The 14,316-nt window shown below is 38.6% G+C and overlaps 1 protein-coding gene across 1 annotated transcript; it reads left to right on the forward strand.

Moving 5' to 3' along the window:
- Positions 1-382: 382 nt before the first annotated feature.
- Positions 383-12,857, forward strand: FUNDC1 (FUN14 domain containing 1). The gene is made up of 5 exons (XM_048065937.2): positions 383-488; positions 2,203-2,359; positions 4,224-4,299; positions 10,481-10,609; positions 12,237-12,857. Exons 1-5 carry the CDS (start codon positions 458-460, stop codon positions 12,312-12,314), a joined length of 471 nt encoding a protein of 156 aa, XP_047921894.1. The 5' UTR covers positions 383-457; the 3' UTR covers positions 12,315-12,857.
- Positions 12,858-14,316: the final 1,459 nt, after the last annotated feature.

Here is a 14,316-nt window from a genome sequence, read left to right on the forward strand (position 1 = left end):
ACGTTGCCCAAGCAGCAGACGTGGTAGAGAACAAGAAGAAGAAGGAGGCACTGCCATGGGGGTGGCACCATTTTGGCCACACGGTGACTGGGCAAGGCACCCAGGCCTCCATCTGCGCCGTGCTGTTTGATGTCTCCCGCACTGGGGGGTTGTCAGGCTCCGTACCACGGCGCTGAGCCCGCTCCCGACCTTTAAAAATGGGGGATGAGAGGACGGGCATGGATTGCTGAGAAACCAAGCCCCACACTACAGCAAGGCCCCATGCTACCCCCAAAATGGCGGCCCTCCCCAGGAACTACACCCCCCACAATCCCCCGGGAGCCCGAGCTGCATCGGCCGCCCGTGACGTCACCGCGCGCTCCCCGGGGAGGGGGAGGCGGAGGGGGCGGGGCGCGGCGGGCGGGGCGGCCGCCGGCAGCGCAGAGCGGCCCCGGCTCGGCGGTGACCCGCAGCCAAGATGGCGGCGCGGAGGCCCCGCCGCGCCTCAGGTCAGTCAGCGCCCGGGGCGCCGGGCTCGTCGCCGTTAAACCGCCCTCCGAGGCGGCAGCGGGGGCGGGCGGGCGGCAACGGGGCTCGGGGCAACGGCCGGGGCACCGATGTGCCCGGCCTCCGTCCTAAAACACCGCGGCGGAGGTTTGGTCAGGCACAGTTGCGTGCGTAAAGTGTAACGTTATCACACGAGGAAGGGCGTTCATTTAGTTATTTTATCAAAAAGATGCTCAAGCGTCGCTATTGGCCACGCAACGCATCATTTATGCGAGCTGTGATGTGCTTCTGCCCCTAAATTACTATAATTTAACATAATTCGCACTCTGTGGCTGATGATACATTATTCCCTTTCTAAATAAAATAAACAGACTGCTTGAAACCTCAAAGTTGAAGGGAACATTCACCTGCAACTTTTTATCATTATGGGTCTTGTTATTGGTGTTTCAGCACTTAAGTGATAGTAAAGGGAAAAAAAATCATACCTCCTTATGTATTTCCTCCATTCCTTAGCCTTTCACTTACACTTGTAATAAGTGGTTTAAAAAAAAGAAGTTGCTGACAGGAACAGAATGTTTACATCGCGACTCATTACAATTCTAGGTAGTAACAAAACTTTTCTGCGGTGACCCAGCATCCCTGCTGAACTTACATCTCACCTTAAAGATATTAAACAGAAGGAGACTTTAATCCTGTGTGTGTGTATACTGATACGTGGCGTGCTTTTAGAATACTCCTTTTTGAAATTAGGCCATCTCTTCCTTTGATGTCTGAGTTTAAGCAGTATTTAGGATGTCTAATTTGGAGTTGTAGGAGAAGGCCTAGTTTGAAAACGTTGAGAGAATTGTGCTGAAATTATGGAACTTAATTGAAGTCCCAGCTTCATCTATTTTGTCTGTGGTGGAATGGGAACAGACGTGTCTGTTCTTGGCTTATTACCTTAACCTAATGTCCTGCCCTCTGAAGAAGATACAAAGCCAGGAATTCTTAAAAGAGAAGCATCTGCTTTCTCTTAAGTCAGGTGTGTTTCACATTGCTGAAGATCATAAAAGTGATTGTGCAATGTCAGATGAAAGCCCAGCATCTTGTGTCTGAAAGCCATCAGCTGCAGGGTGAGCTAGGAAAGAATAACACGGTAAGCATGTAGCGATGCTTTCTCAGAATGTTTCTGATGATTTTATGCTCCAGACCTCATGATAGCTGTTGGTGGATTTTTTTTTTTGGTGTTCCTTTATTTTTTTCTGTTGTTATTTGGAGTCCATATCAGCTGTTGGTGTCTACAGCATCCTACAGCAAGCTGCTCTACAGGTTAACCAGGGTCCCTCTCAGAGAGCGGCAGAGGCGGCTTCCCTTTTTTTTCCTTTTTTTTTTTTTTTGTTGTGTTAAACCAGCTGCCTGCTAGCTCCAAGGCCTTTTAGTTCCTCTCCTTGAACAGAGAGGAGATTACTGTTCACCTTTCCTGTTCCACATGTGGATTTTATAGGTAATAACCTTCCTGTAGTCTTGTCTTGAAGATTGTGGCATAAAATCTCAAAGGTTCTGTGAACCTCTGGACCGTAGGTAGCCCATATATGGCAACGTAAGCCATTGTATTAGCCAGCTAATGCCAAATGCAGTTCTGTTAATGTTTGGGGTTTTGTTAGTGGATTTTTTTGATAGGTTGTTAGCTTACTGTGTAACAGAAAATAACTTTTTTTCTTCTTTGCTCTTTTTAAGAACGTGAAAGTGATGATGATTCCTATGAAGTGTTGGATCTAACAGAATATGCAAGGCGTCACCATTGGTGGAATCGTGTGTTTGGCCGCAATTCAGGACCAATTGTAGAAAAATATTCTGTGGCCACACAGATTGTGATGGGCGGAGTGACTGGCTGGTGAGACAACGTCGCTTTCATAACTGTGCTAGACCTTCTACTGTTCTTAGATCTTTTTCCAGGCTATTTGAAGCAGATACACTTATTTTCTCTAATAGCGTTTCCTTTATCGTTGATCAGAATTATGCATGCGTGAACAATTTCTTAACTCATTGCTCTGACTCATCATCCTAAAGTCGTTTTGTAATATTGGTAAAACGCACTAGTTATCTAAAGGAACCCATACCACTTATTGTGAAAAGGATTTGAAGAAACGGCAGAACTTTAAAAGTCTAAGGAGTAAATGGAAAATTACTGCATGCAATTTTTGTTTCTATGGAAAATCAGATTGACTTACTAATGGAGGTTTAGAGGCCTAGTTATGATATTATGGCTAAGATGCATTTTATAGGTAAAAGAAATTAAGAAAGCGATGTGTGGCAGAATGTATCTTTAAGAGCCCCATTTTATGAAGACATCTTTGTTTCTCTAAATTAAGCTGGAGCCATTTTGAACAGTTTAACAGTCTCTCTACAGATAACGTGAGAGCAGATACCATAAATTGTTTTAGCCTAACTATGCTGTGGTGATAGGTAGAAATTGGAAAGTGTGGTCACAGTCTTGGCAGCTATGTCAAGGTATTTGTTATTTGCCAAAGGTATTTGGCTAGTCCTTGTTTATTCCAGTATTCTAAAAAAATATCTAATAATTTCAGTGAAAAACAACATTATGGTAGCACAGGAACTTTAAAATGAAATTATACAAGATTTGGAACATGAAAGAGGCTAAAAATGAAATTGGTATTTACAGGCTCAGTACAGCTTTGGGGAATGTAGCCTTAGCTTTCAATCTGATTTTTGATTTGCTTCTGTAGCTTTAAAATAGCTTTGAAGAGTTAGGTGTGAATAGACAAACTCAGAAACCTGTATGGAGTAGCTAGTGGGATCTGGCATCCAAGAAGTGGCTTACTGAACGATGTAGGAACTGTATTGCAGTGTCTGTGTCTATGTACATACATGTGTATGTGTGTGCATTCGTGCATATCAATAGGGTTTCACCCTTCATATGCAAGGGGAAAAAAAAAAAACCACGTGCATGGGGCTGCGAGGGGGCAGGTCAGATGCCGGAGGAGGCACCCAGAGAAGTTTTGGGACCATCAGCCTGGGAAGCATCCTGCACCCACCCGAGCAGGGCACTGAGCCCTCAGGACTGATGGTGCAGTTTTGGGCAGGGGGCTGGGGCAGAAAACCTCCTGCCGCAGATCTTCTGTGATGCTGATACCCGTGTGCTTCTGTGTTTGATGCGGGAGCGTTTGGAGACTGCAGACAAGGTACTAAATCGCTGGTTGCCTTGGTCCACTAAAAACAGAACAAGGCGATGTCCCAGAGGAGTGCCCTTCCCTGCCCTGTCCCCCTCTCCCCTTCTTTCAGAGCTTTTAGCTCTTGTGGTAGGGATGTAACTTCTTTTTACCTGGGAATTAAGTTATAGGTCGTGTAGCTAATATAAATGATAGTGTAATATATTAACCTTCCATCTGGGAATAGTTAAAATGGCACTTTTGTATTGCTCTACTGTGCTTTGTTAAAGTGCTGTATTTAATAGCCGCATGCAGCTTTTATGTATAGACAAAGCCCGCAGATCTCAAGCTTACTTTAAAGGGGCCATCAGTCATCAACTAGCAACCGTTGCTCATGTTGTTTTGTTAGACGTTATTCATTAAACGTTGTTTGTGTTAAATATTCTGATCTAAAGACTTAAAAATGTGAATTTATGCATTTGCTTTTGTTAAATGAACAGCTTAATAGTTGTAGTCAGGAATTTTAGAGTGTGGCATTGTTGAGCAGACAACTTCATTGGACTGGGTTTTTTGTTTTGTTCTCCTAAGGTGTGCGGGATTTTTGTTCCAGAAAGTCGGAAAGCTTGCAGCAACTGCAGTAGGTGGTGGCTTTCTTCTGCTTCAAGTATGTAGAATTTCATGCTTTATAAGTTGGCAAATGTTATTTACTTAAACTGTAGGCAAAATTCAGCCGCTGGGTTAAAAATTTAATTAGGAAGGCTTCTTACCTACTTCATCTTTTTAGTGTTATCAGTCCAAAACTTAATTTCAGATGGAATATTGTGTGTAAAAGACATCTCTAAAAGAACAGTCCTAAATCGGAATCTATCCTGTAAAATAGTTTGTAATAAGCCAAAAGAAACTTTTGTGCAGAAACTGAGATGCTGTATGTGATACGTATTGCCAGATTAGAGGAACTACAAGTAAACTTATTAGAGAAATCAGGGTATTTAAGCTGTGCTTATTTTAAATAGGTTTGAGAATTTTTATCAGTGCTTTGAAAAAAATGGGCTGCTTTGGCAGTTGCTTGGAAGACATGCACTGGTCCAATTATGAAGATACTCGTTTCCCTTTTCTCCCCATGCTGTCTTTGCTAGTTATCTGTTGAACCTCTGAAGCTCTCCTGACTTCTGGTGGCTTCATTGCTTTCCTCTGTTCAACCAGATTTCAAGTCTAAAAAAAATATAATGGTGTTATCTAGCATGACCATTTAAATTTTTTGTTGGATATTGTGTTAGGGGAGGACAGATTTCCAAAAAACCTTCAAATAAATTAAAAGGCTTTAAGCAAAGGAGAATTTCACATATCCTTCTGAGATGTAAATGAATTAAAATTACTTTGCTAGCATTTTCCATGTCTTAATATTTGTGGGCTTGTCTTTTTTATTTTTTTCTTCAAATTACTCAGAGAAGTAGACTGGTGCCTGTTTAGGTTTGTTCAAATAATACACCACTTTATTTTATTTTTTTGAGACAAGGATAAAGATAGTTTCTTTTTATTATTGCCATCGTGGCCCTGGATGGTTTCTGAAAAAAACTTTTATTTGTTTCCTTGACGGTAATGGCTGTTACAGCCAACCATTGGTCAGGAAGGCTTGTGTAGTGCCTCTGGCTGCTGCTGTGTAATGCGTCCAGGTGGCAGTTGGGTGAAGTACTCTTACTTCCTTCATGATCCTCCTCTCTACTGTTTTTTTTTTTTTTTTTTAATTCTCCAAGCCCCTTGTTAAATATAAGCACTGTAGTTCAGTTACATGTGAGAATGTATGCTTTTCCAAAACTATTTGGTTTAACTTGTTTTCAACAAGTATAACACCTACCTTACTCTGAATTACTCAAAGGCAAGCATCAACAACAACGTAAAAAGTCAAGGAGAAATATTTTTCATGTGAATCTCCTGGAAAGCACTGGTTATTGGGCTCGTACCTAAACATTGGGATGGATTTTACAAATGTATTGAATCAGAAGTGGATTAGAATCATCCAGATGTAAATTTTTGGCAAAATGTGCAAAGCCACCAAATAAATCAATTTGAGAACACTGCAGTTCTGTAGCCCACAGTGTGTATTTCTGGATGATGAGGGAACATTTAAATCTTTACATAATATATATATATATAGCTAGTGGATCTTTAAACTATTTGTCTTTAATTTAACCAGATGAGAAAGCATGACCAAAATCTCTCTTCTCATTTAGCGTAGTGTTGGTCTTAATTCACTAAATGACAATTTTTATCTAAATTTGGCTGTAGAGCCTGACAAACAGAGGCCTGGAATCCAGGGGCAGCAGGCAGAACATTGCCTGCAAGTCCCCGTTAGTGCTTCTTACCACACTAAGCTGAAAAGTTAAAACTAAAACCTGTAAATAGCATAGAATAGAAATTGCTTAAAAACATGTTACTTATGCAATATTTTTGCTTGTTGAGCTGTGAAGTTTGGGGAGCTTTCCTATATGTAAAATCGGTTTGCCATGTGATAGTGTGTCTGATTTCTTAGTTGATCTCGTTTACAGTGTATTTGAAAAGGAATATTATCCAAGAGAAAAAACGAGTTGCGTATTTTGATTGAGTTATCTGTATCGTTAATTAAGAAAGATCAGATTCTCTAGGAAGGGAATAAAGTAAATGCCTTGGTCTTTCATTTTAATTCAAAACACTTTGCATTTTTAAAGCTGAGTCATAAATTCTGTAGTGTAATTACATTTCTGTAGTCTTTAATTTTTTCATTTAAAGATCACACATTATGTTTTTAATTTCCTTATGAATATATGTTCAACGCTTCCCCTGTGTGGGCAGAGGAACGTTTCAGCACGTGACTAGAAACTTCTTTTTTATCTGTAAATTTTCCTGAAATTGCAGATTTCATTCCAACTCCTGATTGCAATATTGATGTTGTAATTACCTGCTCAAACAAGAAAAAGAACTACAGAAGGCGAGATTCTTGGATAAAGCCCATTCACTGAAACATTTCAGTCCTGGAATTTAAAAAGTTCATTGTTTCTCTAGCATATGATGACTTCATCTGAAGAAATCTAGAAGGAAACAGAAAGCAATACGTTTTGGAGTGTCAGTTCGTACTAGAAGTGAAAAGATCTTTCAAATTATTGTAAATGATCTATAAATTTGTCAGTCTCAATGCAGATTAAATAAAAAGCAGTCTGAGGAGAATAACAATGACATGAAGGAATCTGCATTGTTCTTGAAAATTAAGACCTCTTTCTCACATCTCTGAGCTGGATATTTCAACAGCTTAATTTGATCAATTTTTTATTGAAAGAGTTGTGATTCTTCAGGTATGCTGGTATATGATCAATACCCATGCTCTATACCGAGAAAAATACAATTAATTTCTCCTGTTGGGTATCAGCTTAAGGGATTTCCCGTGTCAGGCTTACAGGTTATACAGCACACAGCTTAGTGAGATCCCGAAGAGCAGGGAAGTGTGAACTTGGTGTGTTTCTGCTATAGTAGGTTACTTAAAACAATTGTTCTTAATGAGTGCCTGTTCTCAGTGTTTTTTAAATTCCTGTATCTTTAGTAATGGTCTCATTACATTTTGCTCTGCAGTCAACATATAAATTGTGGCTTTTTCCATTTTGTGTTGACTACTATTTAATCATAAAATGGTGTATTTGTGCGGTTATTTGTGCTTTCAGTAATAAATTTTGCCTCATTCCATTAACATGCCATTGATAGATTCAACTCCTCATTAAAATACCTTCTACCTTGAGAAAAAGCTTTGAAAACGATTCAAGAAGCAAGATAAACCCTAAGACAGCCTCAGCTGCGTGTTGTGCAGAGGTCTGGTTGGTGCCACGGTGATGCTGTGGGATCTCAGCGGAGTGGTGAGAGAGCAGCATGCTTCTGGGGTAGGGACTTGTACAGAAGGAGAGTTGCATTTGGTTTTGTGCTGGATACCTCACTTGGCAGATGATTTGTGCAGATTTAGAGGGACTATTCAGTGGAAGAGCCAAAGCAAACAGTATCTGGAAGTTTGCCTTATAAAGAAATGCCCTGCTTCTGGCAGGTGTTTACATGAAGTGGAGGGGCATCGTTCTTCTGCTTTTGTAAACTGGAGGAGTTTTATGGTCGCAGGGAAGCTGTGCCAGTAGATGGTGGCTGAAGATACAGCCTCTGGAGTTCAGCTCTTAAAAACAAAACAAAACAACACTGTATCATTTCTCAGTCCCTCCTTATCTCTGTATATTGAAGTTAGAGGCTTGTCAGGTCTGTCCTGGTCAGGGGCAGAGAGGGTTGCTGCCTAGGTAAATACCAGGAAATACCAAGAAGTTCACATTGCTTCTGTATGCTGAGCATGGGGAGCTTGCGTGCAGTTTCTGGGCTTGGTTAGGCCTTTTTAGTATGAGAGAAATTCTGCTTTTGAGGGAATTACAACCGCCATCTCGCTGTCCCATCTTCCTGTATGCATTTTTTTGCTCCTGTGCATCATTTGCTCATTACCCTTAATGATGCTTCATAATAACAAAGTGCTCGTGTGCCTATCCAACAGCACCCCCAAAATGAGGCCTTCCCTTTAAATTCTCTTCTCATTTTGGTTAATCATGCATTAATGTATTATTCATGCATTAATGAATAATAATCATGCATTAATGTATTTTTTAATTGCATTTTTAGAAAATATCTTATTTTTTAATAGGTCTGGAAGATCTTGAACAAATATCTGACATTAATAAGCTATACATGTATGTACACATCTGTATGATGCATTAAGAAAATATATATATATATAGGGAGTTGATAATGGAATATTAATGTTTTATCTCCATTATCGTAGGGACTGGCTTTAAAAATGCTACTGAACTTTAAGAATTTGTATTTATATAAATTTACTATAGGAACCTTGACCATAAACTAATAGTTAAGATTTATTTTTTTTAAGATTAATTAGGATTTAAAAATTGAAGTCTGTCTCACCAACGTAAGACTTCAGTGGGATTTTTTTTCTGTAGTTAGACAAAGTTACATATTTTGTAGGACTGCAGCCAAAGCAGGTATGACGCAAGCTCTGACTATCACTGCAGTGAAGTACAAGATATCTTTTTCCTCCATTACACTTTTTATATCCAAAACATTGTCTATTGTTTATTTCATAGCTGTATACTAAAATTTGAAAGCAGAACTTAAGATCTCTGCTACTAAGTTCAGGGAGAAATGTATAACTTCTGTGGTTAGAAGCTTAATTAAAAACAGCTTAATTAAAAACTTCTGCCTCATACCTGTACTGTATGGATAACTGAGCTAATTGAACTAGTCTTAATCTTGTTTCTCTTAAAGTCCATTTTATATTTTATTAATGTATTTGCTTACTTAAAAGTTGTATTTCTAATATTGTGTTGGACTTAATATCTTAAATCCATACTTAGTTTTTAGGTTTGTGAGTCAGAAGGCACCAGTTCAACACTAAGGCCTCTTTGAAATTCTTGTGGTATTGTTAACTCCGTAAAATGAAAATTAGCCCAATGCCTAATTGTTTTTTCTCTTGGCGTGTCATCCAGTGACTGGATGCACAACCACTACAGTTTAAAAGTTGTTTTATGTCTTTACAGTATACAGGCAGTCCTTAATTACCTATCTCTGCCTAACACCAGCACCTGTCTGCGTAAATGGTTTACATTAGACAGGCAAGGTCAATGGATTCATTGTATCCCAAACCTAATAAATCCTGTGTTTAAATATCTACTGCACAGAACTTCATTATCTGTGAGTTTTATTTACAAGCTATACCGTTTGCATAGAACGCACTTACGTAAGTTACATGAATTTGCCAAATGTAACTTTAAGAAGGATCTGAGAAATCTCACTCTTCACAAAGATTTTTGTTTTGGTATAAATCATTTAAAGCTAGCGGTCTATATTTGTCTGTCTTAGCAGTTAAAATGAGCAATAATCCTTAGTTTTGATTTTCTTCTTTTTACAACTGATGAGGTTTTTTCCCTTAACTATTATCTGGAGAATACAGTAATTACTTTTTTTAGTCTATTATCTTACAAACATTTAAATATGTATTTCTTTTGTGAGTTGGTGGGACTGCCAATGTTGTTGAGTAAATAAACGTCCCTTTTCCAGGATCAAATCTGAGTTAGAGAAATAAGGGAAAGGGTTGGGATGATGGTTAAATGTGCTAAAAATCCCATGAATGATAATTAAGCATTTGTGAGTTTGAGTGGAAGTTGGTATGAACGGCTACCCGAAATATTCTGCTTATGTCGCAGTACTTGTGCTGTACGTGAGCCATGTTATTTTTCTACTTACTGGGTTTTTCTAGAAGGTACGAGAATTCTGTTTTCGTATACTTTTTGTTGGATAGTTTAAATGACGTAAGATAGAATAAAAGTTGTCAGTATTTCCAAGGATGATTCTTATTAGCCCCAAATGTCCTGTCACAAGTCAGAATTCCACAATTTTGAAAGAAGCTAAAACGGAGCAGTTTTTTCATTGTCATTCTGTGAATGTACTTTTCTTCCCTTGCAATTACAGTTACAGTAAATTCTGAAGGAAAAAAATGTTTTAAATTAAAACTTTTTTAACTAAGCAATAGAAAAGTGGTAAAATTACCAAGAGTCTACTGAACTTTGCAATTCATTGTTCTATTTCACATCACTGTTACTGCAGGGAAAATGTAGTGTTTGAAGCAGAGTAAGTGTTGTAATTGGAGCAATGTCTTTTCCTGTATCTGTAATACAAAGAAGAAACAACATTTAAACAAAAGATAATTTGTAGGCACTAATATATTGCAGTTTGACTCATAAAATGTTAACTACAACTGTACTAAATTTACTTTATTTTCCTAGATTGCTAGTCATAGTGGATACGTACAAGTTGATTGGAAGAGAGTGGAAAAAGATGTAAACAAAGCAAAAAAACAGTTAAAAAAGCGTGCAAATAAGGCAGCACCTGAAATCAATACTCTAATCGAAGAGGTAAGTCTAAGCAGATAAACTTTTCTACCAGCCACCTTTTCTTACTTTCCACCTTACGTGGTGCTTAGTTGAAAATGTGGTGCAAAACTGAGCACTAATTCTGATTATAATGGGTAGGCATCAGAAATATTCTGGCTGTATGTTTTATTAAACGTTACCGGTTATTAAAAGTTATTTAACTTGGTGTTTCGCTCGCTCTTGCAGGATCACACACGGGCTTTGGTTGTAGAAAAGCATTAACTTTGATGTGGCCTAGGCACTGCCATGGGCTTTGTCAGTTAGTCTGTGCACCTTCTTGGCTAGCAAGAGAGCTGATATGCTGATGGCTTGGTTTAAAAAAAAAAAAAAAAAAGGGGGGGGGGGGGGGAGTTGTGGTTAAAACATGGTAGGTCAAAGACCCAAAAAGGTTAGTCTGCTGATCACAATATTATTTGATTAGGAAAGATTAACCTCTTTCTGGAGAAAAGCGATAACCACTTTGGAACTAGAGATGCATATTTTTTAAATCTAATTTTTACACGTGAAGAGTATGTCTACAGACTCTGTTACATGCTATGTTAAAAAGACTCATACTGATCAGAGTGTCAGAGGCCGTTTAGTTCTGACATTTGAAGACCTTTTTTATCATTTTATCTTTCAAAAAAAGGCATGTTTGGCATGTTTTAACACACTTTTAAAATGTCATGTAGGCCCTATAAGTTTCTTTCTGTGCAACTGTGAATCCTGACTGGGAATGTACTGCAGACCAAGTGTTACAGCAGCCACACTGGTGCTTTGTAATAAAGAGTTCTGACATCTCATACTTAACCTGATGGAATTATAGTTAAGTTGCTAAAAATTGCCTTATGTTTTAAAGTGAATTTAAAGTGGAAAGCTAAGAGAGAGGGTTTTCTACCTTCTTCTCTACCCCAAATAGCTTAACCTGTCCTTCTGCATTCTGCTGCAGAAACAGATGGGACAGGAAGTTTTTTGTTTTCCTTTTTTCAAATTACGTTTTTTTTTTTTTTTTTACTAATTGTGTCCTAATAGCTAATCTGAAGTGTTCAAAGTAAAGGATTTATGAAATGGCGTGTTGGATGCATATTATACTCAGTGATAATATTTCATGAAGTATTATATACAAAAGTTGTGATATTTAAGAGGTTTTTTTTTTTGTAGGATCAAGTTGCTAGGAAAATGGCTCACAAAAGAGGGAACTGTATTTTTTCCAGTGCCCTAGTCTTCTCCCCAAAAGATATTTCTTTACAAATTTTTTTTTGTGTGTGTGTGATTAAAATTGAAATGATTGTACTACCCTCACCTTTTTTTGGTCAAGAGAGTTTGTAAAACACCCATCTGTTTTTAATCCAAAAAAGTAGTATTTGGCATGGAATTACCATGACAATTCCTCTGTATTTTGACTCAAAATGCTGACTGTATTGCAAACACATTGTTGAAGACAGTTGAGAGATGTGTTTCACTCCATTGGTGCCAGCCGTTGCCACCTAACTTTGTTGGTTTTCAGATGGATTACTACCACCTCCCCAATTCCAGTATACTTGTTTCCAGGCAATTGTGATAAGAGTATTAAATGTTATTGTCAGACACGGTTGACTCAGTTCTTTACGCATACTCTTTTTCTTCTCAGTCAACAGAATTTATCAAACAGAACATCGTGGTCTCAAGTGGATTTGTTGGAGGCTTTTTGTTAGGCCTTGCATCGTAAGGACCTGAATCATCTCTTCCTGATGGCATTCGTGTCAAAAGAACAGTTGTGGTGACACACTGTCAGAAAGCAGTGTGGGTCACCGTGCCCTCCAGAGCAAGACGAGTGGAATAGATAGAAAACTTGGAAGCTTTCACATTTTAGGCTTTTGCCTCTTGAAGCTTGGCAAAACTAGAATTTGCTGAAAAACCGCAGTGTGCTCATTATAGCATTTCTGGGCAAAACTGGTTCATCTTCATCATGACTCTTTTTATCTATGACCTTTCAAGATCTAGCATTTTTAAAATGTTATTCTTGGAATATAGATATGTAAGAAAGCTCCATTTCTATGTTTTCAAGTAAATACTGTTAATTTTAAAAGTATTTTTCTTCATGCTGTAGTAGATAGTATTAATGACTACATACTGTACATGATACTGTAGTTTCAGCCTCGTGGCTGCCTGTGTTCTTCAGAAGTCACTGCAATAATCTATAAATCTGTAATACCTTTTTACAGAGTATTAAATAACAAAGAATCATCAGCTCATTAAAAGTGAAAATTGACTTTGACTCTGGCCTCTGTATACATAGAGAATAAGTCTCATTTTCATATCCTGCAGGCATCTGGTACAAATATTTGTGCACACAAGTTTGTGTGCTAAGTGAATGTGTATGTTAACTTTTCCCAGATGTGTAGACATGCATAAATTCATTGATAAAACTGTAGTACACAGATAATTGTGGCAAGGATCATTGTTTTACTCTCAGTGAGCCATGGAGTCCCTTTCAGACTTCAGTAGATGGTGAAATGAAGCAGTGAGACTTCTGCCTGAGCACTTTGCGAGGGCTCATACTTTGTGTGGCTTGATGCCATGGTAGTATGATGTACCTTGGATCGACTGAAGGCTTCTCTGGTAGTCCATTTTAGCTGGAAACTATGAGGTAATGCTCACTTTCATATTCACCTCTATTGCCACTATGTTCTGCCCAACTTAGCCTTTAAATAAGAAAAAAACAGTTGTCACTTAATTTAACTTTCCCTGTCTAGGATGTCAGCTATGGAAAAACTAGGGTACAGATCGGCTTCAGTCAGCTTATTGGAAGAGCGCCTATTGCCTCTGACGTCTGGGAAAGCAAATGAGACTTAATCTGTGGGATGTGGTTGCTGCCTCCATCTTTGACAAATCAAAGCCAGAGGCAGATGCTAAAGGAGATTGGAGGTATAATTTTCCAGCCTATCTACAGCTAATTCTGAAGCAGGGTCTTAAGGTGGCTTTGGTCATTTCTTACTAAATTATTCTCAAGAAGTTGGGAATCCAAATGCATGCTTTGTACATTTTTCTGTTTTTCAAACTTGTGAACCTTTTACCTAAGAAAATGGGATGTTTGCTCTGCCCTCCTTTCCCTGCTTTAATTCTGTACCCCTAAGTTAATGTGAAACCGAGCCTGCCTAATGCAGGTTCTGTTGGGTTCTCGTTCCCACGCCTGAACAGCAGTAATGATGCATCAGCATCCCATGGCTGAATGTGAACTTCTGATGTGTAGCACATGTGATGAACCTCCATCAGATGGACTGTACGTGAAAGGCCTTCGACATCATAACCTAGTATATATTTAGATAGGGCCTCTGGAGTTCACAGATGCCCTAACATGTTGTTGGTTAACTTCATCTGGCTGGGGTAAGTCATGAAGCACATCGTGCATGCCTGCCAGGTTTATGTGAAGGTTTAGTCAAGCTAAAACCCATTTAGGAATTTGGATATCAAAACTTAAAAAAAAAAATTAAAAGAAAAAAAGCAACAAGGAAAACATATTGCATGTTATCATCCTAAGGTTTTGGGTTTTTCTAAAAAGGTGAATTTCTAAAGCTATGTAAAATCAATTGTTGCAGTTCATTGGAAATGGGAAGCCAAGGAAGGGGTTGGGTCATCTGGAATTAACAACATTGAATGAAACATTGTATGAAAGTTTCTTTTCCGTAGTATTCTGTCGAAATGATATTGGGAAGGTAACCACTATGTTG

This window comes from Anser cygnoides, chromosome 1 (assembly GCF_040182565.1).
Source record: "Anser cygnoides isolate HZ-2024a breed goose chromosome 1, Taihu_goose_T2T_genome, whole genome shotgun sequence".
Classification (NCBI taxonomy): Eukaryota; Metazoa; Chordata; class Aves; order Anseriformes; family Anatidae; genus Anser; species Anser cygnoides.